The sequence below is a fragment of the Poecilia formosa genome, unplaced genomic scaffold (genome assembly GCF_000485575.1).
Source record: "Poecilia formosa unplaced genomic scaffold, Poecilia_formosa-5.1.2 Scaffold122, whole genome shotgun sequence".
In the NCBI taxonomy this organism is placed as follows: domain Eukaryota; kingdom Metazoa; phylum Chordata; class Actinopteri; order Cyprinodontiformes; family Poeciliidae; genus Poecilia; species Poecilia formosa.
In genome coordinates this window covers 893,393-912,171 of record NW_006800061.1, presented here as the reverse complement: position 1 = coordinate 912,171, position 18,779 = coordinate 893,393, and the positions used below count along the sequence as shown (strand labels likewise).

The 18,779-nt window shown below is 40.9% G+C and overlaps 1 protein-coding gene and 1 long non-coding RNA gene across 4 annotated transcripts; one reads left to right on the top strand and one right to left on the bottom strand.

The window, feature by feature from the left end:
- The first annotated feature begins 358 nt into the window (after positions 1–358).
- med23 (mediator complex subunit 23) lies at positions 359–18,200 on the top strand. Of its 3 annotated transcripts, none has more exons than XM_016675876.1 (31): positions 359–554; positions 943–974; positions 1,401–1,488; positions 1,579–1,703; positions 1,790–1,901; positions 2,073–2,171; positions 2,299–2,400; positions 2,797–2,866; positions 4,419–4,531; positions 4,848–4,943; positions 5,540–5,557; positions 9,357–9,563; positions 10,315–10,458; positions 10,574–10,719; positions 10,809–11,054; positions 11,141–11,283; positions 11,486–11,660; positions 12,160–12,323; positions 12,433–12,557; positions 12,654–12,859; positions 12,954–13,134; positions 13,215–13,385; positions 13,841–14,057; positions 14,138–14,247; positions 14,323–14,449; positions 14,795–14,960; positions 15,916–15,970; positions 16,055–16,269; positions 16,365–16,485; positions 16,571–16,702; positions 17,640–18,200. In XM_016675876.1, the coding sequence occupies exons 1-31, from the start codon at positions 504–506 to the stop codon at positions 17,865–17,867; spliced, it is 4,185 nt and encodes a 1,394-aa protein (XP_016531362.1). In that variant the 5' UTR covers positions 359–503; the 3' UTR covers positions 17,868–18,200. The 3 variants fall into 3 exon arrangements, with proteins under 3 accessions (XP_016531362.1, XP_016531361.1, XP_007561073.1); XM_016675875.1 differs by having other exon boundaries at positions 15,898–15,970; XM_007561011.2 differs by lacking the exon at positions 5,540–5,557 and having other exon boundaries at positions 360–554; positions 15,898–15,970.
- On the bottom strand, positions 9,058–9,401 carry LOC107837201 (uncharacterized). Its single transcript, XR_001663204.1, has 2 exons — positions 9,315–9,401; positions 9,058–9,183 (listed from the first exon to the last, which is right to left on the bottom strand). It is a non-coding gene; the product is annotated as an uncharacterized LOC107837201 (long non-coding RNA).
- Positions 18,201–18,779: the final 579 nt, after the last annotated feature.

Below are 18,779 nucleotides of genomic sequence, written 5' to 3'. Positions count from 1 at the left end.
GGGCCGAGCAGCTTCAAGCATGAAACAGAACTGAGTGCAGACAAAAACTTAAGAGTTCAAACAACTTGAGCTACAAATTAAATTTGAATTGCTATGAAACAACACAATTACGATCATAATAAAAAGCGAGCTAATGGTCTCTACTACATCTGTGGTAAATATTTTAATTGCAACCTCCTTATTCGGCAAAAAAAACAAAAACAAACATTAGATATATGAGTAAGGCATGGAGTATTGCTTTTCATATTATACATTATTATACATTTTTTGTAAATTATATAATAAAGTCGGTATGTATTACTTAAGTGCATATTTTATAAGTTTGACGTTCATAAAAGGTAGCGGAACGTTTTGTCGTGTACCTTAATAGCGTCTGGATTGTTTTAGTCGCTGCACCGTGGTTAGCATTTAGCTTGTTGATATCTGTGCGCTCCCTTGATGGAGTGACCAGCTTGGTTTTTGTGATGTTTTAATGAAAATAACTAACATTTAAAGCGGCAAACATGGCGCTTTCGATGGAGACGCAGCTTCAGAGCATCTTTGAAGATGTTGTGGTAACATGCATGTTTATAACTTGATTTATTAGCGAGCTAAGATTAGTTAGCATTTCACTTGTTAGCTTTTTTTCATTGAAATGCACACAGTGATCTCACTTTAGATTTCATCATATAAACATAAATACAGTTCAGATGGTTAATATTTGATGCATGATTACACATAAAGATATTTGTGACTCAATGGTTTCCACCTCACAAGCTACAGGATATATTTGTTTCGGAACATGCCAAGCATTTTGTTGTTTATTTTTATGCAAGTCAGAATTGCACTGGAAATAGGGTTTTTGAAGGCCATGTTAGAGTTAAAACCAAACCGTATAAGTTGTGATTTTACCATTATTTCTATCATTTCAAATAATTGTTCATCTTTTTTTGTGTTCCTCAGAAAACCGAGATGATAGAAGAGGCATTTGCAGGGTAAGACTTTAATCTTTAAACTTGCAGCACATTGCAAAATTTCTATTTCACCTTGAATTTTTAAATTTTTTTTTAGATCTTACAAAACTAATTTTAGATCTCAGAAAATTTTTTGGGGGGGGATTTATGGAGGAAAAAATCTTCAAAATGGAAGTTTGGGATTATAGAAAGAAAGTTGTAAGAACTCCTCTTAGCATTTTTTTTCAAGCTGTGCCTTGAAGGTAGATACGATCAGTGGTTTTATATAAAAGTATCGGTCAGTCTCCCAAAATTAAAAAACTCACGACTGATTTGTCAGTGCACCCCTACTGTACAAGATTGAGTTAGTCAGTGTTTTACATCTGGAAAGACCAGCTACAAGAGATAAATTAAGTCAGAGGGTGTATTCACAAAGTCCTGAGATTTATTTATTTATTTTTTTCTTAGGATGTTCATGGACACTCCTGAGAATGAGAGGACTAAACTGATAAGCTGTCTCGGGGCCTTCAGACAGTACTGGGGGACACTGCAACAGGTTTCTACATGTGCAAATTCAAACACATACCAGCACTAAAAGATAACCTACATTAACTTCATTCCATCAACTGTCTCTGTGTTTCATCAGGACTCTCATGAGCAGTGTGTGCAGTGGATAGTGCGCTTCATCCACAGTCAGCACAGTCCCAAGAGGATCTCATTCCTGTACGACTGTCTGGCGATGGCTGTGGAGACCAGTTTGTTACCGCCCAGGTCAAGACACACTCCCTCCTTAAAGCCTGATTACAGAAATCCTCCATAATTCTTAAACATCTAATTAATCTGAAGTGTATTTTCAGGATGGTGTGTGTTGCCCTGATCAGCTCTGAGAGTTTGGAGTGGGAAAGGACTCGACTGTGGGCCTTAACTTTCAAACTTATTCGCAAGATAATCGGAGGAGTGGATTACAAGGTCTCTCTGACACACAAAACAATGCATGATGAGGAAGTGCTGCTGTATTCTTTAGTGTGACATGTTTGTTATCAAAGCTCTAAGTTGTTTTGTTCTCCATTTTAAGGCTTGTCGAGTAATGTTTACTTAAACTGGGATGGTTTAAAAACTATGTTTTGAATTTTAATCCAGGGCGTTCGCGATCTGCTGAAAGCTGTTCTGGATAAAATCCAGACCATCCCCATCACTGTCAGCTCAGCTATTGTGCAGCAACTGCTGGCGGCAAGAGAGGTACTCAGACACATTGAAAAATGTTTTTGCATTTTTCAGGGTTTTTTTGTTTTGTTTTGTAAATCTCTGTCACATTTTCATTTTATTTATTTATTTATTTTTTTATTTTTATTTGCTTCCATTGCAGGTAGTAGAATATATCCTGGACAGAAACGCCTGTCTGCTGCCTGCCTACTTTGCTGTCACAGAAATCAGAAAACTCTACCCAGAAGGACACCTTTCACATTGGGTAAAAGTGTTTCTAATACATAGGGCTGCACAATGTTGGAAAATAATTTGATGGCAACTTTATTGGTAATTGTGACGATATTGATTGCAACTAATCCAAATTTATCTTGCCACCTTTTCTCATCTGTTACTCAAACACTTTTGAAGACCTTCAGCATCTTTGACGCTGTCATTTATGTTAAGTGTCTGCATCCACTGCAACCAATAGGCTAAATATTAGGAACTGATGAGATTTGGAATATATTAACCACTCCTTTCCAAGCAGTCCTTTGTAATTAATATTTTAAACACTCATATTGTCACAACTAATTTGTGCAGCCATGTTTTAAAACTGGTACTTTGTTTTGGTTTTTTTCCCTTGTAATAATCTGTTCATATGACTTTTTCTCATCTGTAGCTTTTGGGCAGTTTGATATCAGACTTTGTGGACAGTTTCAGACCCACAGCCAGAATCAACTCGATATGTGGTAAGGCACTAATTTTGTCAAAAAATATACAAGATTTGAGTTAGAAACTTTTTTTTCTTCATTTTTAAAAACATTTCATTTCAGTTTGTGTTTGTACAACGTGAGATCAGCAGTCCTTACTTTTTAATCACCTTCATATTGATTTTGTTTTTGTTCAGACATTGCATATTTTTATTTTCTATAACTCACTGAGAGTCTGCTATAGTGAAATGTGATTATGTGAGTCTGATAAATAACAAGCATCAAGAGGAGGTCATTTAGTTATTTAGGAGTATGTTATGATGTAACATGAGCTCTTTAGAAATTTTACGACTCTGACAGCTAATGCCTGCATTTGTTCCTGACCGGATACAAACTGTTTATTCCTTATTATCTTGTTGGCATGGTTTCCTCATCCAAAGTGTACATACACCATTTCATGGTCTGTCATCATACTTGACAGTGTAAATATTAGGTTATGACAAAAGGAAAACAAACAACAACCTCTGTTTACCAACATTGTGAAGATATCTACCGATAAAGTACGAAATGTTTTAAAATATTGTAACAAAAATAAAATAAGGATTCCTGTTCACCCAGTTGTATAAACACGTTTTTCTTCGACATTATTGTTCACTGCTACTGTGTTCCCAGCACATAAATCAAGATGCTTTTAGCACCTGTTTTGACTTTTACCACAAAATGATCTATTTGCTCTCGCTGTTTGCTTAGAAACAGCATCTGCTGCTTGTTTGAGAATGAGGCGGACAATCAGCAACTTGCAAACTCTTAAGATAAAGCTATAAATCAGATAAGTAAAGTTTGTTTCATAATGGTTTCAACGTAAAGCTCAATGCCAGGAAAGAAGGTGCCATGCTGAGTAAATGTTTTGTCTTTGCGATGGAGCCTGGCTGTAACCAGATCCAGAGCAGTGGGAAAACGTAACTATTTTGATCTGAGTATAAACAAGGTGTCCTTGAACAGCCTTAAAAATTTGTGCATCTAAAATTAACATCTTACAATGCCTTAAATTTATATATTAAAAAAAAATTAAATAGGCCTTCCATATGTCAATCACAGGCCTTTAATTTTGTCATGCCAACACTATTTAATCTTGTATAGGTAGGTCTTTTTTTTTTTTTTGGTCAGGCAATTGTTTGAGTCACTTTCAGACATATTAATTACGTTCTGTGACTCCGAGCGGTTGTGGCTACCGCTAATTAGCTGAAGTGTAAATGTATCACTTGTTGCCTGGACGACATTTGCCTTCGCCATTATCTCATTTTGTTGCCAACACTTTTGTGTGAAAACTGCAGAAAAACCTGATAACATTTTCAGCAGTTTATAATCTGTTTCCGAATGCTGTTGTATCACATTATACACGACATCTTTTCCTTTCGAAATCCAACTCTTTGTATTTGCACCTCTTACTAAATCTTCCAGTCAGATAAGATCAGAAAAATCTCCATGTGATTAAAAGGACACAGCTGCTACTCGTTTCCTCAAATTGATTTTCATTCAGTTTTTTTTTTTTAATCGGTCGTATCTAATGCGTGTGTTTTTGTGTGTGCAGGACGGTGTAGTCTGCTGCCGGTGGTGAACAACAGCGGTGCCATCTGCAACTCTTGGAAATTAGATCCAACAACGCTTCGCTTCCCTCTGAGGGGCATGCTGCCTTATGACAAAGTAACTTACCTGTACACAGCTAACACTTTGAATCGCAAAAGTATTCACAACCCCTTGAATGTTTTCACATTTTGTCACCTTACAGCCGCAATCCTCAATGTATTTTAAGCTGTAGTGCGACATAAAATGATATGACTGTAATCTGAAAGTAAAAATATGCATAATGTGGCATTTTTTTAATTCAACTTCCTCTTGCTCTGAAGTGCCAATGCAGTAATTTACTTTCACAAGTGGTATTTATGCTATCTATTTGGATCCACAGTTTGCACTTATTTGCTCGTTCTGAAGTGGGATACATGTGTTTTACATTGTGTAGGACCTATTCGAGCCTCAGACCGGCTTGCTCCGCTATGTGCTCGAGCAGCCGTATTCCAGAGAGATGGTGTGCAACATGTTAGGACTCAACAAACAGGTAAAACGGTCTCTCTACCGTTTTCTTTGCCTAAACACCATGCCATTTTTTTTTTTGGTTTTTATATACATCTGCCCATTTATTTCTACTTATTCCATTGGTTTGGACTTTTTAAAACATTTTCCCCTTCATTTTTCTTAATCCCTCTCAGTCCTTTTTCACTGACCCTCCTCCCATTCTTCTTTTTGTCATCCTTGCCATGCAGCTGTACAGATCCATGTAATGCAATGCTGTGAGCTTGTCCCATAATGCACTTATGTCAGTTTTCCCTGTTTTGGTTCATCCAGTTTCAGCTCGAGTTCACCACTCAGTGTCGCAATGACAGCAAAACATAACTAAAGCAACACACGGGTCTCTGTTGACATTCAGCGAACCAGAGCCTGTTTTGTACACTTTAGACGGCTGAGTTGATGCTAAACTGTGGTGAACAAACAGTGAACATCCTACTTGTAGCTCCTTGGTCACCACTTTCTCTCTGTCTCCCCCCTCCTGCCCCTTTCCCGTCCTCTTTGTTTACTTTTTCTTTCCTGTTTCTCTCTCTTTTGTCCTCTGGTTGTCTCTGGTGTTTGTCCGTCTCTCTGCCATGCGCTCTCTAGACTCTGAACATTGCCCAGGTATGTCGTTGTTCCTCTTCTGGTTACACGACCTGCCAACTAACCAGCTCTCCGCTCGCTTAGATTTTGTTTGTAATACAAAAAAAATCTCCAAAGTGGACAAAGACAGAAAGTCGAATGGAAGCAAATCGGAATCGCAACAGTGCTTGAAATGGATGCAGAAGGGGTTCATATGGATATATTTGTGTTTTGAAATGAGTGCTGAATCACTTTTGTGCTCACAGGAAGCAGCAGGTAGATGATTTGACTTCTGTGCAACAACGTGCACGTGATGCAGTGTCTTGCCAAATTATTTACATTCCCTAAAATGTTTTCAGTTTTTTATTTTTATTTTATTTTTTTATGCTACAACCAAAAACTTCCATTTATTTTCAGGGCTGGGGGAAGTAGGGCAAAAATAATAAAATGCCAATGATGCATGTGTTTTTTTTTTTTTTTTTTGGTGGGCAAAGGTATTCAACTCTCTAATTTATTAGTTTTTTCAAAACTATTACTCACCATAATTACAGCGGCAAGTCTTTTAGGAAAAAGTCCATACCAGTTTTCCACATCGAGAGATTCAAATTTTTGCCTATTCTTAAATTTTAAAGGCTAAAATGTGTTTTTTTTTATTAAAGTTGCATTGTGCCATTTAGCAGCAGTAAATCTGCTCTGCTGAGCCTGCGCTCTTTTAATACATTCTGTTTATAGATTTACTTGTTAATGTTTAACATTCCTTTTGGACTATTGTCCTGCGCTTTAAAACTTTAACCAGCTCTGTGGCTATCACTGATAGTCTTTCACTCGAAACGCCGTTAAAAACTTCCATTTTATTCTGAGTCAGACTAAGTATTTTCAAGTTGAAACCCTGCTGTTGACATTTCAGGTGCTGCTGCACTGCATGTGTGGATGTAGTCTGGTGCTTGCCTGTTGTCAGCAAGGTGCTTGTTGTCATGCCAACCTGGGCAAAACTGTTTCCAGAAACTCTAACTCGCATTACTGAGGACGCATCTTCTTCCCTATGCATTTGTTTGTCGACACATAACAGCTTACTATAACCTTGCAGGAACAGGGAATACTATTTGTAGTTTGTGACCTTCAGGCACCTGATTAAACAAGCAGTCAGAGAGGAAGCAGAGCTGGTTTTAAAACAATATCAGGTTGGCAGGAGGAGCAGGAAGTTGGTTCTCTGTTATAAATGTATAGAAAGGAAATGGATTCCCAGAGGTTAATTTATTGTTGCATAATGGGTCATTTTTAGTTGTGACTGAGGATTTTAGATCTACAGAAACAATGTGATCTGAAAGATTTGAGCCATTTGTGAGTCTGGTAAGGGCTTTAAGGAGGTCTCAAGAACTTGAAATCAGCCATTCCGCTGTATGGAAAGTACTCTACAGGTGGAGGGATTTCAAAATAAAAGCGGTCTGCGTTCACCCTGAGAGCAGACGGTAAGAGTCTGAAAGAAAAACACTCGAATGTCAAAGAATCTTGGAGAAACGGCGAAATACCTTAACTGCCGCCCGACTAAAAAGCCACGGGATAGTGAAGTAGATGCAGAAGCCAAGGGAAAGCTTCATATACAAACCCAGCTGTGATTGGCTGATTGACGGAGCGCTGACCTGTGGCACAACAATTAAATAGTGTGCTGTAAACGAAGGGCGTAGGTTGTTGGATGCCTTTTATTGAGCTGCAAGACCCAAGATAAAAGTTGGATGTAAGGGAGGCTTGAAGTCTTGCTGTATGTGGAACAAGGAATCTTAACTTGAACTCGATTAGTGTTTCCATACACAATTGTCCGTGATGTATAATTGTTAGCATTAAACTGTTGTAATAGCTAAGGTTGTGTTTAATTCAAAGTATTTGGATTGGATTGATTCAGGAGAAGAAATCTGCTAAATTGAAGGACTTTTTGTTCTGATGTTTAGTGATTTCTAGTTCTCCAGTGATTGGGGTGATTTCTTTTTTTGGAGTGATGTAGATAAACCATGTGGGTGATTTTCAGAAATTTCACAGAAGCTGCACCTCTCTTTTTCTCTGTCCCTTTGTTGCCTTCTATTCCCCTGTGTGAGCATGGAAAAGAGGTTATACCAGTAGCTGGATTTTTAAAAAAACAAAAAAAACAAACAAAATAAATAAATACAATTGAGTGAGAAAGTGAAGGACAGCCTCCTCTTCTTCCTCCTAATATCCCCTTTCCCCCCTCTGACTGCCTCTCCAAACCTTGCAGTTCTGCATGCAGGAATGTGTTGCACCTTTTTGTTTTGATTGGTTGCTGTGCCGTGCTGTGTTGCGTCGTGCTGTGTTGTTCAACCCAATCTGTGTCTGAGTTACATAAGAACTTCTATCCCCAGAGGTTTCACACGACTTCCTAGTGAAAGAGATCTTTACCTCCTTCGCTCTGACAACAGGATGTGAATTCAGTTGTCTTATAAATAAAATATTTTGTGCTCCATTTCTTCATAAAGCTGGTGAAACTAGACCTGCACCACATGATTTGTGGTAAAATCAATAATCAGTTTTATTGATTTTTAACAGCTCTTATACTGCCCCATTAATGTGCCGTAATAAAGCCATAAGCGTTACACGGAGAAATAAAACCAGAAAACTCAGATAGAAGGAGGTCAACAAAGTACAGCAGGTCACCTGACGCTGACAGAGCTGCAGCAGCCATTACGGTCTCTCTTTTACTGTGAGCATGAATCTGTTGTTTGAAAACCGACAGATTCAGTAGATCAATAAATTAATACGATGAGTTTGTGTTGCATTATTGCGAGACACGTACGCACGCATGCACAAACACACACACACACACACACACACACACCAGCAGCAGGGATTGTGAGTCTAAATAGAAACTGATTCATTTATTTTTTTTTTTTTTTTTAATTGACTCGATTAGCAACCCGATGCGGACTCTAAGGATCTGGATCAAGAGCTTTATTTTGTTTTAAAACAGTTAAAACACCTTGGTTAAAAAAAAAAAAAGAAGAAAAATTCATAGCTAAAAATGCCAATTGAAAGCTCTTTCAGTTAAAGGAAATATTTAGTCAACATTTTAAAACGAGCAGAGCACAGTCTTTGTCTTGAGTGTGCAACATTAAATATATTGACTAAATAAAGACTTAAAATATGATTTGCAAAAATTCTGCATAAAATCAATCACAGTTTGGGGCTTTAATATCCCTTTATTCATCTCTCCTCCTGCCTGCCTCTCCCGTTTTCCTACAGTATCCTATTCTCTTGGGAATCCTCCTCCTTTCCTGTTTTTGTTTATTTCGTTTTCCCCACTTTTCTATCCCCTTTTTGAAAAAAAAACAAAACAAAAAAAACGTCTTTCTACCCTAGCAAATGTTATACTGATGTATTTCAGTTCTAATTCTAAACAGAACTACCAAATATGATATGCTGTTTGAAAATTAATTAATGCTGTTTTCATGCAGGTGAATTTTAGTTTTACTTGCATCAAGGTCCTTGTTTTATCACTATGGATTTAAATAATTATGCAGTGTGTACAAAAATCATGCTGTGGTAACTGTACGTTATTTATTTATTTTTTTTATTGACTTTTGAATCTCGGTGAAATGAAAGGACGAGGGGAAGCTCTACGCCAGAATAGAGCTACAGTTGAACCTCGATAAGATGCCGTCCTGCATGAGAGAGACTGAAATATATTTTCCAAGTCTGTGTGTTTTAATAATGGCTGTGGCATGTGAAACTTTAGCGTAGTTGTAATAATATTTTTGTCTTTCTGTGTTAACCCTCCTGTCGTCGCGCTTACTTTGTCCTTCGCCCTTTTGACGCTCCGCTCCTCGCCTTGCAGCAAAAGCAGCGGTGCCTGGTGCTGGAGGAGCAGCTGGTGGACCTGGTGGTGTACGCCATGGAGCGGTCGGAGACGGAGGAACATTTCGACGCCGACATCGGAGGAACGAGCCAGTTACTGTGGCAACACCTCTCCTCGCAGCTCATCTTCTTTGTGTTGTTTCAGTTTGCGAGCTTCCCTCACATGGTGCTCTCCTTGCATCAGAAGGTAAGACAGTTTCTATGAGCAGAGTTGGTGCATCTTCTGCTCAGATTTTAAGGACACAGGATTGCCACAGCCTTAATAGGAGAGTCAGGAAAAGAATGAAAACGGGTTGTTTTGTGCTTTTTCATGTCTTTGAGCCTCTTGGATCAGTGTGATTAATCTGAACCTGGGGTTTCTAAACTGTCTGGGTTAGATGCCAAATAAAACATTTGTCCAAGATAACAAACTGTTGCTTAAACAATCTGTCTTTAGTGCTGGATGATCCAGTCTGACAAGTCAAAGATTTTGCAAAATGTTGAAATGGAGCGGCTCTTGGGTGGTCCAGTGGCCAAAAGTGCTGAAACATAAACTTAAAATTTAATTCTACATGATACAATACAATCTGTTGGTTATGTCTTTATTCTAAAGTCTCATGAACTCTCACCAGATGAACCTGCACACCCAAGGTTAGGTGTTGTTGAGCCAGACTCTCTCCAGTGTTTAGGATTTGTTTTAGTCTTCTGTATAAAACTGTTATGTTGAATGCCTGTTGCCATCTCAGAGTCCACTCAAAATAATGCTCTAATAAATGCCGACTTAAATGGGAGCATCTCTTTAAAGACGCACTCATTTTTAATTTATGTGATTGATTTATTGCTTATAGTGACAGGCTTAGTTGATGCACAAACAGCTTTCTGTTGCTAAATGACATGAATTGGGTGAAAAATCCTACTCTTAATCATCCTTCTTTTTCTCAACCTTTCTGTCTTTGTAGCTTGCAGGCAGAGGTCTTATTAAAGGCAGAGATCACCTGATGTGGGTCCTGCTGCAGTTCATATCAGGCAGCATTCAGAAAAATGCCTTAGCTGACTTCTTGCCAGTCATGAAGCTCTTTGACCTGCTTTACCCAGAAAAAGAGGTAAACTAAGTGAACTGGTGCACTCAGTTTGGCTTTTTTGCTGTGTGTGTTACTTTATGCATTTGATCGTAATAACTAAATGTAGCAAAAAAAAAAATTTTCTCCACATTTTCAGTGTATACCGGTTCCTGACATCAGCAAACCTCAGTCGACTCACTCCTTTGCCATGACCTGCATCTGGATCCACCTGAACCGCAAAGCTCAGAACGACAACTCCAAACTACAGATTCTCATACCGCACTCCCTGAAACTCCACCATGAGTACGTATATTTAACTCATCTGGTCCCACAGTGGAATTGCCGCTCTTAGTTTATCAGTAGTTTACTCATTGTCATCGTCTTCGTCTCAGGTTTCTCCAGCAGTCGCTGCGTAACAAAAGCCTGGGCATGTCCGACTACAAGATCGCCTTGCTGTGCAACGCCTACAGCACCAACTCCGACTGCTTCTCACTGCCGATGGGCGTCCTGGTGGAGACCATCTACGGAAACGGGTCCATGAGGATCAACCTGCCCGGCACCAGCTGCATGGCGTCAGGATCCGTCACTCCGCTGCCCATGAACCTGCTGGATTCTCTCACTGTGCACGCGAAAATGAGGTAGTGGAGAAAGGAAGGGAGAGAGCAGTTCATTTGAGCCGAAGCGGTTTATTTTTAACGCATGCGTCCGCCGGGTTTGTTTTCAGCCTGATCCACAGCATCGCCACGCGTGTGATCAAACTGGCTCACGCCAAGTCCAGCGTCGCCCTGGCTCCGGCGCTGGTGGAAACGTACAGCAGGCTTTTGGTCTACATGGAGATCGAGTCACTGGGCATCAAGGGATTCATCAGTAAGTGTTTGCTTATGTTTTGACGTAGGACGAATTTACAAAGAATGTTTGAAGAATCCAGGAAAACACGTTTGACGAACCAGTGCGCAAAAACCTTGCGAACGTATCCATGCCGCTTAAATTTCTGAACGTTTTTCACCGGTACTTTTTGCGCTGAAATAAATGTCGGTATGCGGAAACGTTACAAAACTTCCCTGTCCAGGTCAGTTGCTGCCCAACGTGTTCAAGTCTCACGCGTGGGGGATCCTTCACACGCTGCTGGAGATGTTCAGCTACAGGATGCATCACATCCAGCCGCACTACAGGGTTCAGCTCCTCAGCCATCTACACAGCCTGGCTGCCGTGCCCCAGACCAACCAGAATCAGCTGCATCTCTGGTAACCTCAATGCAAGAAAGAAATGGTTGTTCTACGCCCTGCGGGTTCAAATTCTTAAGTAAAAAACTGGAACAATTAACCAGGAAGACGGTGTTGTGAAAGAGCATGTAATAAAAACGAAAACCGCAAGAGAGATGCAGTTAATTAGGTTGCAGGATAAAGAAAAAATATATGCAAATTAAAAATTAACATTTTCATACGTTTCCCAAGGTTTAATTCTAAGGATCCCTGGTTTTGTTTTGCTGTTTCTTTTTGTATATCTAGTAATGATATTCGTAAAGTCTCCATGTTACTGCCATTTGTTCTGTTTGGAAATGACACAACTGATAATAATGTGAAAAGGATTTGCGTCGTCTTTTATTTTCTTACTATGTACGATGTAGTAGTAATAGCGAGGGTGTGTATCTGATTGTGCTCAAAGTTTGTTTTGTTCGTTTTTTTTGTTGTTTTTTTTTACTCATAACTTTATAGAAACCGAGATTTGTGTCTCTTTCCTCAGCGTCGAGAGCACCGCCCTGCGGCTCATCACGGCGCTGGGGAGTTCAGAGGTCCAACCTCAGTTCACCCGCTTCCTCAACGACCCGAAGACCGTCCTCTCTGCCGAGTCAGAGGAGCTGAACCGAGCTTTGATACTGACGCTGGCCAGGGCCACGCATGTGACTGGTACTTTCCAGTAGACTTCGTTTTTAGATCCGTTTTGTTTTGGTTTCAGCTTCATTTATTCCGCCACGCTTCCTCAGCTGAAAAGCCACCTGCTCTGTACCTTCTGCAGATTTTTTCACCGGCTCCGACTCCATTCATGGCACCTGGTGTAAAGACATCCTCCAGACCATCATGAGTTTTACGCCTCACAACTGGGCGTCTCACACTCTGTCCTGCTTCCCAGCTCCTCTGCAGGTGCCACGCGTTTACCTCTGCAGGCACGACATGGATTAAAAACGACAGATTTATTTATTTTGTTTTTATTAAACTATTCCTCTGTTTGCCATGCAGGCGTTCTTCAAGCAGAACAATGTTCCTCAGGAGTCTCGCTTCAACCTGAAGAAGAACGTGGAGGAGGAGTACAGGAAGTGGAAGTCGATGGCCAATGAGAATGACATCATCACCCACTTCTCAATGCAGGGCTCTCCTCCCTTGTTCCTGTGTCTGCTGTGGAAGATGCTCCTGGAGACGGATCGCATAAACCAGATAGGATTCAGGTCTGGAGACGCTGCTTTGTACTATGAGAGAGGATGGTGTCATGAATTAAGACATTGTGATTTATTTATTTAATGTTTTTTAAACCTTGATCAGGGTTTTGGAGCGAATCGGAGCTCGTGCGCTGGTGGCCCACGTCCGAACATTCGCCGACTTTCTTGTCTACGAGTTCTCGACTTCGGCTGGCGGACAGCAGCTCAACAAGTGCATCGAAATCCTGAACGACATGGTCTGGAAATACAACATCGTCACTCTGGACAGACTCATTCTGTGTCTGGTGAGAACATCTACAGAAACTCGGCATCGCTGATGCTCCTCTTTGGTTCAGTGTTCTTCATTAGCGGTGTTTTCTTCCAGGCGATGCGAAGCCACGAGGGGAACGAGGCTCAGGTCTGTTACTTCATCATCCAGCTCCTTCTGTTGAAGCCGAGCGACTTCAGGAACCGAGTCAACGACTTTGTGAAGGAGAACGCTCCTGAGCACTGGCTGCAGAGCGACTGGCACAACAAACACATGAACTACCACAAGGTGTCTTTTATTTATTTATTTTATTCTTCTTAAAAGATTTTATGTCAAAATATTGAGTGTTTTCAGGTTTAAATGGGTCTGGAAAAAGAAAAAGGACTGTGGAAAATGATTGATTCTATCATTTTTCTTAACGAATTCTCTACATGTTTTCCTAAATGTTTGTGGGTTCATTTGTCAGTCCATCTCGTCCAATCTATAAAGATCCTTTTTTGTTTAATCCAATTAAGCGATAATCAATTTAATCAATTTCTAAAATGATTGTTAGTTGCCGTCCTAGTCATGGGCTTTGAAAAAGATTTCCAAAAGTCTAAAATGTAACTCACTTAAACCTGCAGATATCTCTCTCCTTCCACTTTGCCACAGTTTGTAGCCTGTCAGGGTATTTCCTGACTGTCGACCAAAATTGAGTTTGAGAAAGTAATGCTGACAGGGAAAAACCTTCGTTTCATTGCCAGAAATACCCTGAGAAGCTGTACTTTGAGGGTCTCGCAGAACAAGTGAGCCCTCCCCTGCAGCTGCAGTCTCAGTACCTGCCCATCTACTTCGGCAACGTCTGCCTGCGCTTCCTGCCCGTCTTCGACATTGTCATCCACCGCTTCCTGGAGCTACTCCCCGTCTCCAAGTCTCTGGAGACGCTACTGGATCACCTGGGGGGACTGTACAAGTTCCACGGTGAGGAAGACCATCGGTCGGCAGGGGCAAACGTCAGTAAGCACCAAAGTTTTTAATCTGCTAGTGTCTTCTGTTCTCAGACCGGCCCGTGACGTACCTGTACAACACCCTTCACTACTACGAACGGCATCTCAGAGACCGAACCAACCTGAAGAGGAAGCTGGTTCACGCCATCATGTCTTCACTGAAGGCAGGCAGAGAGAACCGAGCAGAGCTGCCGTTGGATATGAGCGGCGGCGTTAACCCTGAAGCTTTTGTTCTGCAGGACAACCGAACCCCAGGATGGTGTCTGAGTGAGACCTACTTGAAGTTTGGCATGAACCCCAGGGAGGACAACGTCTGGATACCCGACGACACCTACTACTGCAAGCTGATTGGCCGCCTTGTGGACAATATCCTTTTAATAATCTGAACGGATCCATCACCGTAACGAGATCAGACTGATGCAGGGTAATGGAGGAAAGCACAGCCCTCTGAGGCGCCCGGCTAATACCCTTGCTACTCCTAATAGCATGTCTCCCTCGATGGCTTTGCAAAGCAATTAAAAGTCAATGTTTTACTATTGTGCCCCAACGTGTTGTTAGAATTATCTGTAAGCAAGATAAAAATCGGCCTCAGGGCTTTTCGTGGCTGCTGGGTTACTCGCCTCCGCTCATTTAAAACAAGGTCACCTTCGCTTTCACTGGAGTTATTTTCCCACCTACTCCCACTCTGCCCGCCTTAACTCTCACTCCCACCCATGGCGGGAAAGTCGCCCGGCCCCTTCCCGAACTGTGACTGGAGGTTCAACGAGTTCCCCAACCCCGCGGCTCACGCCCTGCATGTCACCTGCGTGGAGCTCATGGCTCTGGCCGTCCCGGGGAAGGACGTGGGAAACGCTTTGCTCAACGTGGTGTTAAAGAGGTGCAACAAACGCATTAATGATTGTGAATTGCATGCAAATCTGTGGTTTGTAGCATTAGTATTTTCCTGTTTACTTTTTTTTTTGTTAATCAACCAAATCCGTCTCATTGAGATTCCAGATCTGGATGGAGCAAACAAACCTAGACTTCAGAATTTTGACAAAGACACAAAATCTTGTCAAGTATTTTGGTCTAATTTCTCTTAGTTTTGTTTCATTTCAAATGTGCTAACTTACAAGTAACTTTTCAGAAAGATAAAGGACCTTGTTTTTAGTAAATAATACCTTAATATTGACAAAAAAGTACTATTTCACTTATAATAAAACTTTTCCCCTCCTATTATAAGGGAGATAATTTGCCAGTGGAATTTGTACTTTTTTATCAATATGAAAGTATTATTGACATAAAACAATCTCCCATATCATTGCTGAAAAGTTACTTGTAAGTTAGTGCACTTTAAATAAGATAAAACTAAGATATTTGCATTAGAAACTAGACCAAAAATACTTGGTAAGATTTTCTTTTTTATATTGTGTTTTCATTCAGGGATAAATGGTTTGGTAGTTGAAGTTCTCGGCATCAGGTGTCAAGCTAGCAGCTTTCTTCCTGGTTTAGTTCTTTCTCCTTTGACCCCAATTTGTTAGAAGCAAAGAATGTGATTTTCTTATTTCCAAATCAAAAGGCTTGATAATTTGTTAGAAGCAAAGATTGTGATTTTCTTATTTCCAAATCGAAAGGCTTGATAAGTTGGAAGGAAAGTTGCAGAATGACTTGTTTAAATGCATAAACCAGCAGCCAAGGCATCAAGCCCAGAGGAACGTCCACTGCTCACCGAAAGCTTCAGTTATTGATTGCTGACCTTCAAAACGTAGTGTGATGTGACTATAGGTCGCCTGCTGATTTGTGTGGTTGAGATTGAAATCTTTTTCACCTTTTAGTCAACCTCTGGTTCCCAGGGAGAACATCACAGCTTGGATGAACGCCATTGGACTGGTGATCACTGCCCTTCCTGTAAGAAAACTCTTTTGAGCATTTCCTAAAAAGAAATTCTAAAAAAAAAAAACAACTTCAAACATCTCTCATCTCCTGTCGCAGGAACCCTACTGGATCGTCCTCCACGACCGCATCATCTCTGTGCTCAGCTCTCCGGCGTTGACGTCGGAGACCGAGTGGGCGGGGGATCCCTTCGCCTTGCTGGACTTCACCGCCTGCCACCAGAGCTACAGCGAGATGAACTGCAGCTACGTGCTGGCGTTGACGCACGCCGTGTGGCACCACTCCTCCATCGGACAGCTCTCCCTGATTCCCAAGTTAGCCTTCCCACCTTCTCTTTTAAAGCCTGCCATTGTGTGCTTTTAAGGGTCTGGTGTGATGTAGCACTTTATCTTTTTTTTTTTGTGTGTAGGTTCCTGTCAGAGACGCTGAAGCCCATCGTCCAGACAGAGTTGCAGTTGCTTTATGTGTATCACCTAGTGGGGCCGTTCCTGCAGCGCTTTCAGCAAGAAAGGACACGATGCATGCTGGAGGTACAATCACAGCTCTAGTGTTGGATGATAAAAACGATAAACGTTTGGGTTTTTCTTTAAGCACTTGTCAATGTTTGTGTTAAAGATCGGGGTGGCCTTCTATGAGATGCTGCAGGCCGTTGACCAGCACTGCCAACATCTGAGCTACATGGACCCCATCTGTGATTTTCTCTATCACATCAAGTACATGTACACCGGAGACAGCGTGAAGGAGCAGGTGAGGACAAACCAGAATGATGGCGGTTGTTCACCGATGAAGGAGGAAGCTGAAAAAGAGACTGAGATGATGTGATTTCACAGAACCAAAACACCCGGCAGTGACGACGTAACTCTGCTGTTTATCTAACCAGACAGCTGAGAATACAATTATCACTGGATTGTCAAAATGCTTTTCTATATTTCCATCAGATTCACCCGAAGTGACAGGAGGGGTCAGACTGAGGATGGTTTTGGGTTTTTTTTGTTGTTGCCATTTTTCAATTTTGTGTGTCTGCTTCTTTCGCAAAATTATTCAATCTGCACAAAATGGATCGTACGACAATCTGCACAACAGAAAACGATGTCGAAGGATTCAGCCAAACCGAGCTTCAGAGTTGTCGCACGAAAAAAGTGTAGCTGGTTCTGAATCTGGCGAATTATTTACCCATTTGTATTATTTTGTTTCTGTGGAAACGCACACAATTTCTCGCGTTTTGGTAATGTTCGGTTGGTCCATAATATATCAGTTCAAATGTTGCCCAACTCTTATTGTGACGTATATTCAGTACATTTTAACTGAAAACTGCACAATGTGTTTAGGGGGAAAAAATATACTGCTCAAAAAAATAAAGGGAACATTTCACTTTAATTTTGTGTGTGGCTCCAAATCCAGGCCTCCATTGGTTAATAAATTTGATTTCCATTGATGATTTTTGTGTGATTTTGTTGTCAGCACATTCAACTTTGTACAGAACAAAGTATTCAATGAGAACATTTCATTCATTCAGATCTAGGATGTGCTATTTGAGTGTTCCCTTTATTTTTTTGAGCAGTGTATATAAAAAATAAAATCACCAGCTGCCTAACCTGGGATCAGCAGTTTCTGAAATACCCAGACAGACTAACCAGTCTACCACCAACCATGTTGAAATATCCCTAAATTCATCTCTCTCCAGGTGGAGAAAATCATCATGACGCTTCGCCCCGCGATGAAGCTGCGTCTGCGCTTCATCACTCACAGCAGCATCATCGAGACCTCCTCATCAGCCGCCGCCGCCGCGTCGTCTGCCTCCGCCTCTTCCTCCTCCGCCGGCACTCCCCAGCCGCCTCCTTCCTCGCTCTCCTCCACCAACACCGCAGCGTCTCCGTCCTCTTCCTCACAGCACGCACACACGCCCATGTAAAGACGGAAGGGAAGACGACGCTGGTGAACTGAAACGCGAAATGACAGCCAGGTGTTTTGGCTGGGAGTTTTTGAAGCGTAAAGATGGATTTCAAAGTCGCTGTTCTGTTTTTTTTTATTTACGTCGTCAGAGGAAAGAAAACTTGGAAAGCTGATTGTGTTATTTGCATGACTGTAGTGAATAATCAGAACAGGCAAAGTGCAAAGATTTACTGTTGCAGAAGGATCACATAACTATTTCTTACTACTGTGTTTTATTTTTGTAGTCTTTTTCTACATTGAATATTACTTTTACTTCATTGAAAACTGCAATAAAAATGTTTTTTATACTAAATGTGCTGTGAACTTTTTACACCAGTTTCTTTTGATAACATCTTCTCAACTTCACTTAATATTTTTCCTTGGCTCTTCTATTATTTTTTGTTGCTCTACTTCTTAGCCTCCTGTTGGCCCAGATTTGAACCTGTCAGGTCATTTTATCCTCATTCTTCTCTCTGGAGAAACACCTTTTCTTTGACCGTCACTCTCGAGCAGGTCATCAAAGTGTCAAGCATGCAAGAGCAAACTGATGTGCTGTCATACACAATATATCGGCTGTGTTGCGGCTGTATGCCAGTAGGGGGAGTCCCAACATTTATTTTTACAAACCATATTCTTTTCTTGAACATCCGCCGCCATATTTTTGGTCCAAGAAGACAAAACACTTTTTTTTTTTACACCTGTGTATTTTTGCCAGAATAAAGTGCTAAAATATTTAGGTCAACACTATACAAAGCTTAGAGTTTGACTGCAACAAGTAGGCTCAAGAAATGAGTAGGATTTGATACACAAACTCTTACTTTTTGGTTACTAAAACCTTGCAGATGGCCAGCAGAGGTTTAAAATTTGATCCAACGTTTGACTTTGGGGGTCA